A 20948-nucleotide genomic window follows, 5' to 3' on the forward strand; every position below is an offset into this window, starting at 1 on the left:
TTATATCCAATGAAAGGTTCGATTTTTGTGATTTTTTAAATAAAAGATCAAAAGTATTAAGAATGCAGATCCATTTTCAAAGCCTTCTTTGATCATATTTACCAAGGGTGCCAATATTTTTGGCCATGACTGTGTATATATATATATATATACACATTTTTTAATTTGAACTACAGCAGAGAAGACATTCATTGTTCAGTTGATAGTACGATGATATAAAGTACAATAATAATAATAATATAATAATAAATGTATAATAATAATTGTACCTTTTCTATTTTACAATAAAACCACAGTGGCAGTCAAGGAACCCTAATAATACTATTACAACTACTACTAATTTAGGTAATTATTTTCAAATTAGTTATTAAACAATATTAAATAATTAATCCTATTAATAATATTATATATAAGGAACCCTACCCTCTGTCCGCAAGTCCTAATTTAAGTGTAATTAGATCAAATAATCTTTTTAAAAATAGATTTATAAGATAATCTCTTATTGAATAGTGTTAATAACTAACTAGAAAACTGAAATATTTTTTATTAAAATCCTTTTAGACCAAGTACAGCATGCTACACCAAAGAACATGTCAACTCTCTAAAATGTCAACTATATAGATTGTATAGATCAGTGGTGACTCAATGTGGGAACTTCTGGACTCTGAGCTGATCTACAGTAGTTGATCTGGCCACAAGGGCCACAGGCAGAGCCAGAACTTTTTAATCAGATTAAATGTGGCTGATGAGGTGTGGGTCAGTTCTCTGAGCCCTGGTGCTGAGCGCCACGCACTGGGCTCGAGGGTTATCACAAGCTCCCCAGACGTGTTGATTGGAATCGGGCAGCGGACCGCTCTGGGCCATGGGGAGGTTAGATTAGAAGCGCACTGCAACCTGCACAGAGAGCCTTCTGTTTTCATAAGTGATTTTCTCTCCCCTGCAGCAGATCCACCAAAGTATTACCGCTTATAATCAGACGCAGATCTAACTTCACCACTGATGAAAGCCAATGGGACACACTGCAGCCTTTCACCAGCTTTTGACCTGTATTAACAGGGCAAACCCAGGAATCGTGAGAGTGGTTGGAATAAACTCACTGAATGAATAAAGCAATGTATTATTGTTGCAACGGTGCTATGGTTAAGAATGCTTTGGACATAACTTGACCAAAATATTTTGGTCTTTCCCCATTTAAGTAGATCTGATCTTGTATGACTAGAAATAGCTGCTAGGTGATTATGTCAAGATGCTTGCGCAGTCTCAAAACGGCACACAAGTTTTGATTTGCAGTCTAGAAAATCAGGTGGTAGTTGTCGGAAGTCGGAGCCAGTCTGGAGAATTTGCGCAGTTGGAGCTGACTGATTTCACAGAAAATCATGCAGCAGTCACAGACTCTGATTTTTTTTGGCTTGAGACTATGAATCTATCCAGTTATTAAGCATATTTGATATTTTAAGACGATTTAATTTTTTTGATTTGCCATGTCTCCTACACTTTTAAAAATAAAGGTGTTTCACAATGCCATAGAAGAATCTTTTTTGTCTAAATGGTCCCATAAAGAACCTTTAACTGAATGGTTCTTTGTGGAACCAAAAATGGTTCTTCTATGGTATTGCTGTGAAGAACCTTTTAAGCACCTTTTTTTTTTTTTTAAAGAATGTAGCAGAATTGGTGTATTCCAGCCTTTATGGGACTTTGGACAAACCTAGACTTTGAAAGGAAGCAGTTTCTCCAAGGAAGTGAGGCAGACATGAAGACATTAGACCTGGTTTTGTCTGAAACCTTCATGCTGATCTTCCTGGGTGGAAGCAGATTCAACTGCCACGTAGTCAATGAACAGACTCAAGCGGCTCAGCAAGGTCAACCAAGACTATAATCCAATTAAAATTCCACAATTATTACAGAGCACATGTCTCTTTTTCGCTCTTTCTCCCAGCGTAGACAGTCATCTGATCGATTTATCCCTGCTTTGACCTTACAAGGCAAAAGTCTGGAGAGGGGAGGCCTTCAGCACCCTTTCTCTTCCTCTAAAATACGTCCAACTTGGTTTGGCTTGTCTTATTTTAAATGTTGTTTCCAATAGCTCGCTGTCTTTGGTTTGGCTTCTATCTTCTCTCTAATTCTATCCATCTTTATTGGTATATCTTTTGTTTCTATATTTTCATATCTGTAATTCCAGACTGCATCTCCTAGAGGGTAGAAAACGGCCACAGAGAAACTCTCCTCCCCAACGACAAACAGACATTTGCAGAGGAACCGCATAATACAAATGGCAATGGCCCTCCTCCCAGTGGAACCAGACCAAGATTACATGACACACCAACAACAGCCATATGTTTTATCAGCATTATCTAAACACACATCATAAATTATAATCCCACGGCCTGTAATTGTGACAAGGCCCACGCCCGAATCAAAACTCAAGACTCCCTCTTTAATCAGCCAGAAGATTTAAGCGCAATATGTTCTCACGGGCAAGAGAAAGTGCTGAGATACTGACGGCTAAGCCACAATGGTGCTTGCGATGAATTGGGTGGGTCTGTGAAAAGTCTGTTGGTTTTAATGACCGTGAGAACTTCATACATCCACTGCTGTTGCACCTTGTCTGGTCTAAGATAGAGTTTCGACCTCCAGAAAAGCTGAAATAAGCTTTTTTTTTATATAGGACAGAGAAGGAGAAATAATCCCTGAGCTCTGCTGTATGTCTCAATGAATGTGATTTTATGGTGAAGTGAAGCTTATAATGACCAAAGAATTAAAACTGGGCTGAAAAATTCTTCCACCTAAACATAAAGAATCCAATCGATGGATACCTGAGAATACCCTGAGCCATATGAACAACAACATTTAAATAATATTTTACCAATTTGGAGTAGACATCACAGTTACGTCACTCACACTGGTGGTGGGAAATGGGCAAAACTATGGAATAAGAAATTTTTTTACATTTTTGTGCCTTTAGATGTCAGAATCGGAATGCAAATAATTTTTATATAATACTGTCAATGATGCCATTTGAAGCTAAATGCAGACGTTTAAATGGACATACTATAGATGAAAACTGCTATGATTACTCTACTTTTAAAGCATAAATTTGATTTAAACAATAGGTCTATTATTCTCATATGCTGTTCATAGGGGACATATTGTGTTAGCCATACAGTTACAGCATGAAATATTATTTAAACCTATTACTATTAACATTTTACATAACATTTATTTACATAACATCTTAAACTTCAGTCTGCTTTTTACACAATACTCCCATGACTTCAGAAGACATGGACTGTATAACATAGTGGAGTGGAGTGTGACTGTTTGAGGTTGTGGACAGGTGTCTTTTATACTGATAACGAGTTCAAACAGGTGCCATTAATACAGGTAACGAGTGGAGGACAGAGGAGCCTCTTAAAGAAGAAGTTACAGGTCTGTGAGAGCCAGAAATCTTGCTTGTTTGTAGGTGACCAAATACTTATTTACCGAGGAATTTACCAATTAATTCATTAAAAACCCTACAATGTGATTTCCTGGATTCTTTCCCCCCATTCTGTCTCTCATAGTTGAAGTGTACCTATGATGAAAATGACAGGCCTCTCTCATCTTTTTAAGTGGGAGAACTTGCACAATTGGTGGCTGACTAAATACTTTTGCATCTTATGAACTACTTTTATGATGCTTTTTGTCATTTTTAATCTATGAACTATGGACCTGTTTTGTTCCACAGTATAAAGAAAGTCATACAAGTTTGGTTTGGAAAGGCATGACAGTAATGAAATATATTTTTGGGTGAACTATCCCTGTAATTTTTGTCTGAGAAACTGGAGCTTTTTCTTGTCTAGCTGACAGCATATTTTGCTTCTAATTTCTTTATGTTGAACAAATCTTCACCAAACAAAAATGTTTATTCAGCACTTTGTCTTGTCTAGTAACAAAACAATGCCACATTGTTCATTCTCCGCTTCTGCTATCAGAAAAATGCGAAAAACAATGGGTTAGTGCCTCTCTTGATGTAATAAATGGAGCTTTTGTGCATTCCTAGACACATCCCTGGCTTCTCTGAAATTCTCATTTTGTTCAGACTAAATGAAAAAAAAGCCTACCATCAACATAGCATCTGAAAGACTTCCCAAGACAGGGCATTGTTCAAATATTAGTTGTACTTCCACAGTTGTGCTAATGTCAGGGAGAAAGAAAACCCATTCTATCACCATCTCAGGAACCTAAAAGCATCCATTCACCTTCATTACCATTCCGGGTATTTTTGTAACTTGAGGATACGTGCTCAACAAACTGAAGCAAAATTCGTTGAAGTTTACTTCCACTGTTCCATGGCCAAGTTAAATTAAGGTTATATTGCTTGGCACACCGTGGTCCCCATGCTGTATTTTAAACTTGAAACAATACACAAGCACAAAGGCCTTTGAATTAACCTCCTCTGTGGTAGTCTCCCCAACACCGGAGACGTCAGCATTTTTCCCCAAATATGTCAGGACAGGAAGCAAAGACGAGAAACAACAGGCTGACCAACCAAAACATTATCTAAGGTTAGACTTATTCATGACATATGGAAGAATAATACAGCTGGAATCAATTCCAAAATATCAAATGTCAAAACAGAGTATTGGACGTCCTTTATAAAAGGGCAACTTGCAAAGTTTAAGTCATTATTACAAATCAATTGACTACTTTCTATAATAGAATTGAATAACTAGAAGGCAGACAGGAATGGGAAACCGTATCACTTCAACCCAGGTGAATTATGTCCGAATGGCAGATGAAACCTCATCGGTGGCTATCATGAGCCAGACGCCCCGCTTTGATCGTAAGGGGCCGTGACTGTTTCACCAGATAAGGTGGAAGCACTATTACATCGCGCCTGAGTCAGCATCAAGCTCACCTTCAGCAATAATTCACGCTGGCTCATTCTGCACCTGAAAACCCACCAAGGGCTCATTTACCTTCAGGCTGACAAGGTGAGACAGGAAGAGGAGGGTTTGGAGGAAGTTACAGTCTTTTACAGCCCTCCCTATTCTTTGATGCCCTCGGTTCTCCCTGTGATAATGAACTCACGTTGAGCGCTTGAACTCGGTCGTTCAGTCATGCGTGTTGATGCCCATAATGGAGCGCGAGCGATTACTTCACGCACGTCTGGGACTCAGACTCTACAGATATGGCCGAACGGGCCGGGTCGGTCAGAGGAAGAGACGGCAGAGTGTCTCCTCTGCACTAGACGTGCATTCCAGTCCTGTTAGGCAGAGAAAAGGTCCCATTAGGCCTGTCTGGGAAGGTAATGAATACCCACGAGGTCGTGACCTCTGTTCAGACATAGTTACATCATCATCAGAGGGGTTACAGAGGCTCCACATCTGCCCCTGAAGCTGCACATGAGAGGGAGAGAGAGAGGATAACAACCCTCATCTGTCTTTATCACTTTCTCTCTGACACTCTGTGATGTAAGGCGTTTTGAAGCGAAGACCGATTGCTGGTGTAAACCAACATGCTGTCTGAGACTATAAACAGGAGTGTGGGGGTTAAACCGTGCTGCTCTGATCCTCTTCGAGATAAATCGAGTCTGCTGAAACATTAGTGGAACTTTGCTATAATTCAGGCTAAATTTGTCAACCATCATGTTCTATATTTAGAACTACTTGTTGGCCTTTTTGACATTTTTATTGAAACAGAATGGTCAATGACGTATCTGAGTATCCAAGACAAAGAAAGTTGTTACAGTTTAAAATACACAAACACATTTCTAGGTCCCAATTTCCAGAAATACACTCTTTGGCTGCGTCTGAAATTGCATACTCTCTAGGTACGTCTTTTAAATAAGTAATTACTTACTGACTGTGTTCTATATAGTATGAATGAGTGTTGCATGAATGCAATCCGGATATACAGTACTATATCTGCTACATTATTGTGATCTACAGGGTCAGTGTCGTTTTGCTGCCATTCATACCATTTCGCCTCCCATATAGAAGGAGTCTGAAAAATTAGATACAGCCACTGCATTTATGTTGAAAAACTTTTAAAAGATTTTCAACAAAAGCTTGAATTCAATGATTCTAAAAATGCCACGTGGTCTAATCAAGTAAAGATTGTTGTATTGTTGAAAAAGTTGTTTTTTTTCCCCCCACAGATTTTACGAACTAAACTAACCTTGCCATTAAAAAATGTCCTTGATACACAGTATTGTGGGCCTTCAGAGGTCCTCTCTGAGATCATTTAACATTTTATATTCTTTTTTTTGAAGGAATGTTTATTCAGAAATGTGCACTAACTGCAAGACTAAATTCTAACTAACTAACTAACTGAATAGTCTCTTAAGATTGGAGGTGAGCTAACATACCTCCCCCACACAAACAGGATGTCTGTTGGACTCACTTGAAAAGCAGAAGCTGAACAAGTAAGTCTCCCATGATCTGCTGCAATAATCTAGCTCAAAGGTTACTAGTTAATGGACTGCGGTCTAGATCCAGAGCCAAGACTGGTTCCATCAGGACAGTGAATCAATGATCATAAATGTATATTATTATAAACACAGAACTTTTTTTTTTTGAGAAGCTGAGCATCTGAAGCGGAATATATAATAAAAACATGCATTTGCACAGTAATCATAAACACAGGAAACACTGAATCAGGTTGATATTTTCGCCACTTGATGATTCTCACGCACAGGGATGAGAAAGCGTGTGCTTATGCTCTCTTAACCTTACGATAACAGTTGTTTATCTAATTCTGTCTGGTCTAGCTATCACACAGGTTCACTTTTAAGACCTTACTATTTTTGTAAGCTGCAGTTAACAAACATGGAGCATTTTTTCCCTCTTCAATAAGGGTTTGGAGTGTATTGCAAAAAAAATATATAACAATTTGGCCAAGACGACATCCTGAATGTATTAGAGCCAGTGCAGAGCAAGCTGGAAACAAAGGACAAAGCCTGCTGTATGTGAGTGAGAAACCTCTGAGAAACAACAGCAGGTTGGTTCAACCGCCTCAGTTGCCAGAATGCAGAAAAAGGCCATTAAAGTCAATTAAGAGGAAAATCAGGCTGGAAATGAATTATCCAGCCCTCTAATCTCATCATAGCCATGTGGTGATCAAGAGGGCAGATTATCACTCGCAAATTACTTCAGAGTTCAACGGCTCTCCCACGGGTGGCCATTTTGTTTGAGGTCAAGGTGAAAACGAGCGTTCCAAATTCATTGAAAGAACAACAAAGTAAACTATCTTAAAAACTAAAATATTTTACATTTATGACATTAAAGGTAAAGTGTGTAATTTTTCCACTAGCATTACAAAACCAAATTTCTCAAAAAATGTTTTTTAAACAGGTTTGCTGAACATTCCATCCATCCGTCATTGGTCAGTCAAACAGTTCTTCCCTCATGTCATTGGTTGTGCCAGATTTGTGGTGGTTGGGTTGCTCTTTTTAAGATTTTTTATTTTTTTTTGCATATTAAGAAAGTACAGAAGTATTGTAACATCCTAAAAATCACACACTTCATCTAGACCCTACAAAGCAAATTTCACAAATATAGCTTATGATACTATTTATTAATTGCTTACTGAAGTAATTCAAAGGTGCCTAATAAAGATGAGTCCCAGAGACTGATCCCCAGTGAAGACCCTGTCTCCTAGACGGCCATCGGGACAAGACCTCAGGAACCAGACGAGTCCTTTGCACAATCTAACTCTGCTTTAGCCTAGATTTAAACTGCTCTTTTGTCTGACAAGAGGAGAATGACACTATTTCGACACACTATTTATTGACACACTAAATATTGTAAAGCTGATATAAAACCACCCAGCTTTATATCAAGCTGATGTAAAGCTGCTTTGATACAATATGCATTGTTAAAAATTCTATACAAATAATAGTGACTTGACTAGTGACTTGACTAAAGAGTTGTTAGTGCCAGTATGGTCCTTCTATTGATAAATGAGAGAACAAAACCTTTACATCACATTTAGTCATTTAGCAGACACTTTTATCCAAGGCAACTTACAAATGAGGACAATGGATGCAATCAAAATCAACTAAAGAGCAATGATACGCAAGTGCTATAACAAGTCTCAGTTAGCCTAATGTAATACACGTAGCAAAGGTTTATTTTTTTTATATAATTATATAATAAATAAAAAGAAAACAGACAATAGAAAAGGAATAGAGCAAGCTGGTGTTAGAGGCCTTTTTGCTTTTGTTAATTATATAATAAATAAAAAGAAAAGGAATAGATAGAACAGAAAAAGAACAGAGAAGCTAGTGTTAAACAGACTCCTGAATGCAATTTGTATATAATTAACCAAAGACAAATGTTCTTTCATTTTTTCATCAAAAAACAAACTATTTTATTGGCCCCAGACTGTAAGCATACTGAAAAACTTATGCAATAAGCTCTCTGGTTCCTCATTGAATAACCAGCCCCAGATGATACACAGTAGACACTAGCTGTTTCATCTATCCATTGTTTAAGCAGAACAAAGATATAGATTTCCCCCTCAAGAAAATCTGAGCGGCACTGACCACTCATAAACACCGAACGGATGACAGCCACGGGCCTTCAGATTGCTTTACTGGAAAGTTTTCCAGAATCATAATGTTTGGGGTTAGAAACTCTTTGGTTTGGCGATGTTGAAATTTGATCCGATCAAATATTCAAACTGTGTTTGTTTGTGGGTGGGTGGTCTGAGGGCAATGAATTCACAACCTAGAATAGCCAGACAAACTTCAAATGTTTTTTTTGGTTTTTGAGTAACATTAAAAAAAAATAAGTCTGAATGTGTATAAGTTTACAGACAGACAGACATACAGGGAAACAGATAGATAGATGTCCGTGTACGTTGCGTTCATTCGCTTTTTGATTTCATGTTGAAATGAGACAGATACCTTTTGAATCCCCCCCTCCCATTTTTGTGTTCAGGGGTAGAAATGGGTAAACATCTTGAATGTTCAATTTCCACATGTGGGTAGCAATGACCCCTTTTCTGCTGACTGGTCAAGCAAAGATCAAATGGTGCTGTCATCAGGTGCAGTTTTGTCATGTTTCTGTTTCCAATATAAAAAATAAATAAAAATGAATGAACGCAAAGTACATGAACCATAGATACATAGACAGATATATAGACAGACAAAAAGACAGAGATACAGGGAAACAGACAGAAAATGTTTAATTTTTAATTCTTCAAATTGGATCTCGGGTCCTGGCATCTGTGAAGTCTACAAGACCACACAATGTCCCATTTGTCATTTTGTGGTCATGATTTCACTCCGCACTAATTCCCAAATGGCACCCTCAGCCCTCGCGGCCCTCCTCCCAGTCTACACTCGGTCTGACTTCTACAATCAGACGAAAGTTACACAGCCACCATGTTGAATCAGCATCAATTTCCACCTGGCAAATGCACTTATGAGGTTTGTTCTAAAACCCTATGCGTCTGGACATTTAAAGGGTAAAGTACACCAGATACTCCTGACAGCCCTCCAAATCTACACGTCTGGCTTCTAACTCCTTGATGTTACTGAGTTTGGGCAGCAGGGTGGACGCAATGGGTTTGCTGACTTCTTAGGGTTTCCCCAAATCTAACGTCTCTCTCTTTGCTTCAGCTCTGTGGTTTGTTTGGCTCTCAGAGAGGAAAAGATGACAATGGTTGGCTGGGGGCCGTGGCAGAGCAGTCATTCCAAAAGACAGGAACCTAAACGCTTAAGCTGCTCATTGTTAAAGCCCTCAGCTGGGTCTCATGACACCATGTTGCTAATTTCGATACCTGCTTTTACATTCGAACTGGGATTCAGAGCCAACATCAGAGGATCACATCACATCCTGTTCCCTCTTATGCCCAAATCAACTTTGACTTTGTAAGAGCTGCTACCAAGATACGCAAAGCAGTAAGATCTGAGGTCAAAAACCTGCTGAGGAAAATGGGAAAAGGCACGAGGGACGGGCCGCATCTCGCTCAAACCACAACTGAAGAAACCCAGCGAAATCCAGCACCCGACTGGAGCATATTAAACAAATATTCTCCGCTAGTATTTCAAGGAAAAATATTTCACTACTGGCGATGGGTTTAATGAAAGTGTGACTTAAAAAAACAAAAAGGAGTTACGGGAAAACTCTGTATTTTTGGGATATTTTCTCATTGTGTGAACAGGAGATGCAGCTGTTGATGTGTGCTGGAGACGGATCTGGATTGCAAAGGAAACAGCGGCTGGTCCTCAGAGCAAGAGAGAGACACTCTGACAGATTTGTGTGGTTAGTTTCTCATGGACTGCATCATTCCTCTCAGGGGAAACAAGAGCGAGTGAGAAAGGACAGTGCTAGTGAAAACTGCCAGCGTTGACTCCTATCCCTCATTAGGACCGCAGCAGTTAGGCGGCAGTTGGAACATTATCATACCAACTTTAACTGCCTTACAGGCCCTATAAACAGTCACAAGACTACCATATATATTTTTGGATGCTATTTAGACGCCTCTCCACGGCTCATCGGTTGCCTTCTCACAACTGATTCCATAAAGAGAGGCCTTTGAAAGCATGAACAACCTTCCTTTTTAATCCTGAAGCCCATTTGCTTGAATTTTTCACTTGGTAAAAATAGTTCATGGAGACATTAGACACTGCAGGCAACACATAACATAATTGCGTGCTACAGAGACGGTGTGGCGTGCATCTTATCTCAACATCAACAGCACAGAACCCACAAGACACCAACGGTATTTGTCTTTAAGCTTTTGAACTTCCTGTTTGCTATCTTCAGACTTCCATATAAATGTATAATACACTTCTGCATTTATTATGCATTTATGCATTTGCAAGTCATCCAAAGTGACGACTTGCAGTGCATTCAAGGTATATATTTTCTCAGTATGTGTGTTCCCTGGGAATCAAACCCATGACCTTGGTGTTGCTAGCAGCTGAGGTACAGGAACGATTCCAAGATGGCACAGGATCGTGGGTACAGGTACCTTCTGGAGGGCACGCATTTGTTCTGTTCCAAAACCTAGTGAGCTGCCTACGTAAGCAGTATTTTAGGACTTCATTTTAAGCCGTTAAAGTCACACTCCCAACATGAAGAGGCAGCATAATTATACCGCCTACTAAGATACCTTTGTCTGGCTGCATCATATATACATCTTTCTCATTATTTCATCTCAGCCTTTCATAGAATTTACACGCTGTATTATTAACATTATCTACACAACAAATTCAAAAGTTTGTGGTTGGCTAGGTTTTTTAATGTTTTGAAAGAAGTTTCTTATGCTCAAGGCTGCATTTATTTGATCAAAAAATACAGTAAAATACTAATAGGATTAGGGCTGCAATTTATGGAAACTTTCCAAAGATTTCTGAAGGTTTTTGAAAGTTTCCGGAAAAATTTCTGGAATGTTTCTGAAATTTTCCATCTCTTTGCTACCCTACTTACAATATGTTTTCTATTTTAACACACTTTAAATGTAATTTATTCCTGAGATGCAAAGCTGAATTTTCAGTAGCCATTACTGCAATCTTTAGTGTCACATGATGCTTCAGAAATCATTCTAATATCATGATTATCTATGTTGAAAATGGTTGTGCTGCTTATTATTTTTATGGAAGCAATCCCAGAATGCACTGTGCCAAGCTCAATGGAGTAAAAAAAAAAAAAAAAATGAGATGGTGGCCAAAATAAGATTTAAGAAATACTTATTTTTAATTAAATAATGAAAAGCATACAGTTAGTCTAATTGAATGTGCATGCTTACCAGAATATTATCAACATGCTAACATCAAACTCTTCAGTTGACAGCGAGGCAGCTCACTGGGTTTTGGAACAGACCCATTTTTCGACACAAATACTGACAAATGCCAAGCCTTAATTTCATCTGGACGTCAGAAGTCCTCACAATTGAACTTGCGGTCACTGAGACTATACCACAGTCATGCCTGAGCAATGCAGTCACTGAGTCAGCACAGAAATTCATGGAGTGGTCGAGCGATCATCAATCAATGTCTATACACACTCTATATCAACCCTACTGTAGTCCTGTAACACACTTACACAGAGCATTGATGAACCAGTAAACACTGCGAAGCTTAAATAAATACAAAAGAAATAAATAAATGGTTATGACATGAGTGGCAGGCTCCTCTGGCAGAGAAAAGCTAAAACATTTACTGGAAAGCAAGATTGTGTGTAAACCGATTTGCTTGTGTGGCAATAGCTGAACGGTTCTGGTTCTGGAACAGCCCAACAAAACAAATCCCAATCCAAATCTGTTTTTCCATTTCTCTGTGTTTACCAGGAACATCTCTGCGGGGTGATCGAGTGAGATATGTACAAATATGTCCATAAAAGGGCTAAATCTGAAAGCAGACGAGAGGCAGCAATAACAATAGGCAGTCATAATGTGTCTGTCATGAGGAGTATTATTTATATCCGTGGTGTAGACTACATCACAGTCACAGAAAAGGGTGTGGAAACTTCTGCGAATGTCTCTCCAAGATTGCGTGTGTGTGTGTAAAGTCACAGGATATGGTGTATTCGCTCATGTTGCCTTTCAGGCAGTCGTCATCATTTCCACAACGCAATCATCAAGCCTGTAGGTAGTTCCAAACCATTTCACCGTCCGAAAACTGCTCACACGTTTCCTCTTGAGCAAAAACGGCGGCTGATAACTTTGTTTTGCTTTGACTCAGCGAGTGTTTGTTTCCTTCAGTAGCTGAATAATTAGCACTGAATAAATAGATAAATAAACACCGACGAGCAAACGAATAAATGCAGTGTCGACCTTAATGAGCAGGCTCGTTAGATTGGGTGATTGCTGTTTGGAGTTAGTTTAATTCGATCTGCCTCTCTAATCCCACAGCTTGCGATGCTTCATTGTTCACCGCAGCTCTAACAAAAACAGACGTTAGCTCATTTGAATTTGAGAGGTATAACTATTGATCTCACACAAAGGGAATTACTGTGTATTCTGAGAGGAAACAAATTACGCTGGTTTGTCCCAATCCTAATAAAGAAAGGCGCCGATGTATTTGGTGGAAGTTTCTATGACTCCTGATTAAGAACGTTAAAGTCTGTATTGCTGAGTTGAAGCAGTATAGAGCGATACTGAGGCAATTATCCACTCTGATAAAGGGAAAGGTAAAATGATGTGAACGCAGGGTCCAAAATTAACTTTCCGTTACACCGGCTGACTTGAGAAAATGTAGCAGCTATACATCTCTCTTACTAGCCATGAAACTACATTGGTATTATTTTCATAAATATACAGCAGGTAAAAGAATTAATGAACGCCTCACCAAGGTGCTGTTGACATGAAATTTTCACCAGATGTCGGTAACACAATACAAAGAAAACAAATAAGTTCAGAAATTAAGTTATGCATAATAAAACGGAAAGACACAGAGAAAAAGTATTGAACACTTGAAGAAAGCGAGGTGCAAAAAGGCATGGAAAGCCAAGACACCAGCAGATATCTATCAGTAATTAGAAAGCAATCCTGCGCCTTGTCGGGGGAAATTAATACTAGCTGGTTCAGTCACAACACCTACAGTACCAGGATGATGAAGATGAAACAAGGGTGGACATTTCAGCAAGACAATGATCCCAAACACAGCCAAGGAAACTCTCAACTGGTTTCAGAAAAAGAAAATAAAGCTGCTAGAATGGCCAGCCAATCACCTGACTTGAATCCAATAGAAAATAAAAACTAAAGATCAGAGTTCATAGAAGAGGCCACAGAAGCTTCAGGATTTGAAGACTGTTTGTGTGGAAGAATGGGCCAAAATCACACCTGAGCAATGCATTCGACTAGTTTCTCCATACAGCAGGCGTCTTGAAGCTGTCATTACCAACAAAGGCTTTTGTACAAAGTATTAAATACATTTCAGTGTCATTCCATTTTTATTACACATAACTTAATTTCTGAAATTATTTGTTTTGTTTTATTTGTATGTATGGATTACTTGGGTTGTTATCCACATCTGGTGAAAATTTCATGTCAACAGCATCTTTAGAAATACATTTACTGAAAAGTGGTGATGCATTCAATACTTATTTTACCCGCTGTATACACAACTACACTCAACATGGATGATAAAAAATGTTTCTTGAGCAGCAAATCAGAATTATTTATGAAGGATCATGTGACACTGAAGACTGCTGAAAATTCAGCTTTGCATCACAGGAATAAATAACATTTTAAAATGTCATAAAATATAATTATTTCAAATTGTAATAATTTTTCACAATATTACAGTTATTCACAGTACTTTTTGATCAGCCTTGGTGAGTATAAAACACACAAAATCTTACAGACTTCAAACTCAACTTAAACCAATTACCAGCCACTATCGATTTAATTTAGAGTCAAAATTGACTTGAGCTGATGCTTGGAAATCGTTAATTTTGGAATCTACATGACGGTGGGAGTGTTTTATTGCGTGATGTGTGGGTTTGATGTCTTACTCTGTGCAGGTCGTAGTCTGGTCCTCTCCGTCGGGCCTCCAGTTCCTCATAGGCTGGAGCTGCTCCCTCTCGACGAGCCTGAAGATACTCCCTCCTCAGCTGCTGGATACGGTCCATACTGCTGCAAAAACACACAATCCACTTAGCTCAAATAATAAATTAATGAAGAAATGTGTTGCTGTGGCATAGTGGCTAAAGATCTGGGCTGGTAACCAAAAGGTTGTAGGTTCAAAATTAACTAAAAGAATCCAAATGCAAATTCAATTAAATTAACAATAATCAATCACAAAAATTATATCATCTAGTCTGCGACTAGCACTAGACAGATAAATAACATGGGTCGGTTGGTCTACTTAGTTTCAGATAAACAGATATGAGTGTAATAAAATAGCTCAACTTTTAAAAACATGTCAAAAGATCCTTGTGCTTAGTTCCAATTAGTGTAGCTCTATCTATCCCTTGTGACATTTGAACCTGCAATCTTTTGCTTACAACCCAGATCTTCAAAGACTAGGCCCCACCACCCCCTTACAGTCTCCTACGCACCAATACTATTTCCCAATATACACATTTATAGACTTACAGTTGTATGCGCAAGATAGCACACAATCTCCCAACCCCGGCCCACTCACACCCATCTAGAACAAAGAGTCACTATCGATCTGACCTATACATCATGTGATGGATAAAAATCCAGAAGCCCAGTATATCAGGCTGTTGATATGTCCGGATTGCAGCCACTTATGGAGGAGGCAGACTTCGGTCTGGTATCCCAGGCTACAGCTCTATCATCTGCACTTATCAGAAACAACAAGGTGATGACAACTGAGCTAAAGCAGACAGAAAGACTCAATACTGTCAGATAATCAACAGCCCTTTGTTACAGGCCACTTTAAATCTAGCCAGAATCACATAATCACACACACACAGAAAAGATTCAGAATGATATCGTCATTTAAGAAAAAGAGACTCTGATGCAGTAAAAAAAAACAAAAAAGACTAAACCTCACCAACACTTTATAATTTAAATGAAAAAATTGTAACATTTACACAACCTCACGTAATTTCAGGCCTGTTTGACTTTTCTTCCGTATAACATAAAATGAGATATTTAGCTATAATGTTCAAGCTGCTCTTTTCACTATCATGAAAGTGAACGCTCACTCCAAAAAGCACAATAAGAGTTTCTTAAAAGAGGTGTGCTATATTTTGAGTTTTTGTTGAAGCCCTATGATAGCATTGTGAGAGGAACAGATCAGAATGTAAGCTGTTAGTTACTTAATATCTAATGTGATATTTGTGAATTCACATTCATTTTATTGCAAAAGAGCAACTTGGACATCTCCTTTTGCATTCTACTGAAGAAAATAAGTCATAACGGTTGAAAAAAAGAGATGAGGATGAGTAAACATTACAATTTTTACTTTAAATTCTATAATGTATTTTGTATGGTGTTTTTTTTTTTACTGCACCAGGGGTATCTGCATCTTTTTCCTCAATGTTCATTTTTGGGTGAACCATCTATCCCTTTAATCACATTCTACTTGTCCAAAGCTCAATAAACATCTCTGCTTTTCCAGACACAGCAAAATGATGCGCTTATCAAACGTTCAAGAGGGGAATGTGTGATATTTCTCCTGCTCAAATATTGTGTTGTGGCACAGAACTGTGGAAGTGTGACTTGGGAGATAAAGTCCTGTCAGTCATCCCACAGCTTCTAGCACACAACCACCAAAATCAATCTCTCAGCGCTCGGCTAACACAAACACAACCTTTCCACAACTGTTGCTTCCCATTGTCCACACACAGAGCCGAACAGCCATGTCCACCATCTCAGCGAGGGGTAAATGCAGCGATCAGACGCTGTGGGTGAGGATCCTGTCGTAAACTTCACACATCAGAAAGTCATTTTTCAGGGCATCAACCCCTGGGGAACAAAGCCAGCTGTCTATGTACTATGAATGTGCAACTGAAAATAAAAGGAAGATGAAAATGTGAGGAAAAAAGGGCAACGCAATAAGTTAAAAGACTGTATGCTCAATAAAGACATTATTTTGATAACCTAAATGGGATGAAGCCAACAATTACAATGAGACTGTAAAATAGAGGAAGCACATTGTTGAACTAGCATAGAAAAGCAAACAGTGTCTTAACTATAGGCACGCCATAATAAAACAGCGATAAATTACATCTCTACCCTGATGACCCGAGTTGTTTTGTCCTAAACAGTTGAAAGGCAACAAGACATTTTGCTGACAGTCTAGTTTTTATTTTTGCTGTCTGTGAGTAGCCCCACCCACCTCCTAAAAAGAAAATTAAAACAATTCAAAATCACTTTTTTAAATATAAATAATGCATTAAGAACTTAAAGGGGTCATATGACGATGCTAAAAATAACATTAATTTGTGTACTTGGTGTAACACGGTTTAAGGTAAAAAAACACATTTTCCATATACCGTACATTATTGTTGCCCCGCGTCGATTTTTACAAACTCATCATTCTGAAAAGCATGGTGTGCTCTGATTGGTCAGCTATTCAGTGCGTTGTGATTGGCTGAATACCTCAAGCGTGTGATGGAAATGTTACACCCCTTACCATATTAGGACACACACACAGTCTCCACGGCATGGCGGCAAGCGAGAATAAAAGTTACGCCTTCTTTCTTTGCGTAAACATTTGGGCGGCGTTATGCAAAACTTCCAACACAGTGGCGTAGATATGTGAGGGCATGTTTAAATAAGACATGAACGAGTCTTAACCTGTATAAAGAATATATTTTTGGGTTTGAGACTTTAGTTTTTGCAACTTTACGGATATTATATACTGTATGCACAAACAGCTTGTAATACTCCAAAGACAAAGGAAAACTTGAAATCTCATCATACGACCCCTTTAAAATTAGAAAAGCTTCCTTAGCATTTAGGCAAGGCAAGTTTATTTATATAGCACTTTTCATAGACAGTGGTAATTCAAAGTGCTTTACATAAAAAGAAGTAAAATTGTCATAATTTTTTTTTTATAATAATAACCTACGTAACATTTTACAATAACACCTATTTTGTTTAATTATGAGAAACACGTTCCAAACCTGAATGAGTTTCTTTCTTCTGTTGAACAGAAAAAAAAGAATATTTCGAAGTATGTTGGTAACCAAACAGTTGCTGGTAGTCATTGACTTCCGTAGTATGCGGAAAAAAAAAGTAGTACGAGCAATTGTGGGAATATGAGAGTTGAGCAAATTATAACTTTTTTTGGGGGGGGGGGGTGATTGGTGATCATTTTAACTAATATTAAAATGAAACCTTATTGTAAAATGTTACCCTCAAATAAGTCGAAGTTGAAGTACTAAAATGACTAAAACTAAAATAAAAAAATTCAAGCTAAAAAAAATTAAATAAAAAATATGAAAGCACAAAATTACTAAAACTGAACTAAAATTAAAATGGGAAATGTATATAAAAGCCCATTCAAAATATAAAAAAATTAGGTAATGGCATATAGGTAACAGTGATTGGCAACACAGATGAATTTGAAACATTTTACATGCAACGTATACATTTTAAACAAATGTTTTTTCACATTCACTTAGAGGAAAAAAGGTCAAAAAGTGCTGCATCTAGTTAAATCGAGGTGTAAATATGTGCTTACAGTGCTTGACCTAGGGAAAGATAGAGTGAAATCTCTCCCTGAAGAAAACAGACTTGTTTTCACAATAAAACTACAATTTTACAACTAGAGAACAAGTAGTACTTTCATCAAAAACAAGTGTAGGCTGACCACTCTACACAATTCCTTCATTCTTCCTTTAGACGCAGAACACCAAAATTCAATTTACTTTTTTTCATGTTTCTGACCAATTAGATTAACTGAGAGAGAGAGAGAGCGAGCGAGCAAAGAGTGTGTGTTAGAGAGAGAAACTTGGAGAACAGAGGATGAATGAGACAGTAGAGGGATTAGATTAAGACATAACAAATTAACATGTCTTTTTTAAAAGCTCGTTAGGCAGACAGCGCGAGTGCCAGGCATTCCAGAGGGATGATGCTGTGGGAACGGGCCAGAGCGGGGCGACCCGGCGGCCACACGCACACTGCAGCTCCCGTACAGAGCACGCTGAACCCGGACAGGGAGGGCTCAAAACAAACCAACTGTCTATGCAGAAAAAAACACACACACTCAGGGACACACAACAACACAGACCCACACACACACAAAAACTGGCCGACCTCTCTCTCCATCATGTGCTGTCATAAACAGCCTTTTTCATCTGTTGTATTTTCAGGAACGATAAAGATTTGTGTGACTCAAGCAGGCCTAATGTTGCCGCAGTCCCGGAGGTACTACTGGGAAGCACGCATTCAGACGCACACACAAACACGCATTTCTGCTTTTCTTAGCCACACAGCGGACCATCACAAAGCCAGCTCAGGTCGTTTCCGGTAATCTGTCCAACTAACTGAAACCACATAACATATCTAACAACCTACATTTACAGATACAAAAACATAACACTTTGTTAAATTTATGGTTGTAAATTGATTAAATATGCTGGTCAGCTCTTTTTCAAAAAACTGTATTATGCGCAAAATTGTAGTTTTGTCAATGTGCATGAAAGACAGAGCAAAGCATGTGTGCATATCTAAAATAGTACAGAACAGCTTTATATGTCTCCGAAAAAATTAAAAACGCATTCAATTTTCTCAAATTCTGCATTAAAATGCACACTAAATGCATATCTGCAACGCTTTTCCACACTTCACAGACTTAATGATTCTTGTGAAAAGATGTTGTAACTTTACTTTTTGATCTTTGATGACAGGGTTATTATAGTTAACTAAAACCAAATCCATAAAAACATTAATGGAAATAAAATAAAACATCAAAAAGCTAGGTCTCAAGTTATTTAGTTTAACTTAATGTACTAAACAATTAAAGGGCTAGTTCAGAAATTCTAGAAAATTCGAGAATTTTCATTTTTGGGTGAACTCTCCCTTTAAAAATGTAAAAATAAAATTTCAAAAATTCTAAAAATGTAATTTTTTTTTATAAAAACTGTAACAGTATGATAGTATCTCAATAACAATGTTCAATGCTAACACAAAAGAGCTATAATATTGAAACTAACAAAGAATCTACATTTTGTCTGTAATTTCCAATGTGATGTACATCCAGTTCATTTTAACAGTATGTGTTTTTCCTGGGAATCAAACCCCTGACCTTGGAGTTAGCACCATGGTCTACCAGTTACACACCCTAAAGACAACATGGAATTATAAATCATATCATAAATAAATGCACACCAAAAGTGTGCATTTATTCTCGACCTGTGGTTCCCAATCATAAATATTATTGATCTTATTGTGCCATGAATGAATTATGGGCTCTTCTTTTTTCTTTTATTTTCTTACGACGTAACTAAGGCCATGGTGGGAGGGGGGCATCACATTATCAGGAAAAACAACACATTACAGAAGTTCAATGAGTTACGAATGCCGTTTCATATTCACTTCAGTATCAGCCATAAAAAATAGCCAGACACACACACCAGCAAACCACAGAAATGCCCCCCACCCCCCCACATGGGAGAAATGCTCTGAGCCACAGAGCAAGAATTGCAGTGCTGCACAGATCGGGGTGGACAGCAGCAGGTCAGACAGACAGCAGCTCATCCGGGGGGGCAGACGCAGAGTTATGCCCCCGTTACAACCTTACCATTTTTCACTTCTCAATCTCAGTGATTGGAGAGCTGAGAGAACAGAGTGGGAAAGTGTGACAGCATCCATCTTCTCTCCACCATACTCCCTCACGGCTACTTTACACAATTTATGAGGCACATAACACACAAAAAAAGAGAGAGAGAGACAGAAAGAGAGAACACGAGATGAAATCACATGCAAGTCTAGATCCAAATCTCGTATTGATTGGAACAGTGAATAGGGCCATAAAATACTAATACATAAAATATTATGACCTTTTACAACTAAATTGAAATTGACTACAATGGAGAGCGATGGTATTATATGCTTAAAAACCTGCTGCGGCAGTTGTACTTCACAGTAATGGTGTCTGAAATGGGCCGGGGCGGTTGATTTCTTGAGTGTGCGAGTCTTTTGTGGGACGACGTGCAAAACTGCAGGTCTAGATCAGTGCATTGGGGGAAGTCGTGGCCTAATGGTTACAGAGTCATAATCCAAAGGTTGCGGGTTTGAGTCTCGGGCCGGCAGGGATTGTAGGTGGGGGGAGTGAATGTCCAGCGCTCTCTCCACCCTCAATACCACGACTGAGGTGCCCTTGAGCAAGGCACCGAACCCACAACTGCTCCCCGGGCGCCGCAGCATAAATGGCTGCCCACTGCTCCGGGTGTGTGTCCACTGCTGTGTGTGTGTTCATTGCTGTGTGTGTGCACGTTGGATGGGTTAAATGCAGAGCACGAATTCCGAGTATGGGTCACCATACTTGGCAGTATGTCACTTCACTTAATTCATGTCACAAGATTAGT

The 20948-nt window shown here is 38.6% G+C and overlaps 1 protein-coding gene across 4 annotated transcripts in view; it reads right to left on the reverse strand.

The window, feature by feature from the left end:
• Positions 1-20948, reverse strand: part of pard3bb (par-3 family cell polarity regulator beta b) — a 286069-nt gene that overhangs the window by 35158 nt on the left and 229963 nt on the right. For 3 of the 4 annotated variants that reach the window (XM_079427536.1, XM_079427538.1, XM_079427535.1), the window contains exon 21: positions 14451-14571. In XM_079427536.1, coding sequence (XP_079283662.1) covers positions 14451-14571 — 121 coding nt within the window. The remainder of the gene's footprint in view (positions 1-14450; positions 14572-20948) is intronic. The other variant, XM_079427537.1, reaches the window with a different exon arrangement.

This window comes from Barbus barbus (genome assembly GCF_936440315.1).
Source record: "Barbus barbus genome assembly, chromosome: 10".
Taxonomy (NCBI): Eukaryota; Metazoa; Chordata; class Actinopteri; order Cypriniformes; family Cyprinidae; genus Barbus; species Barbus barbus.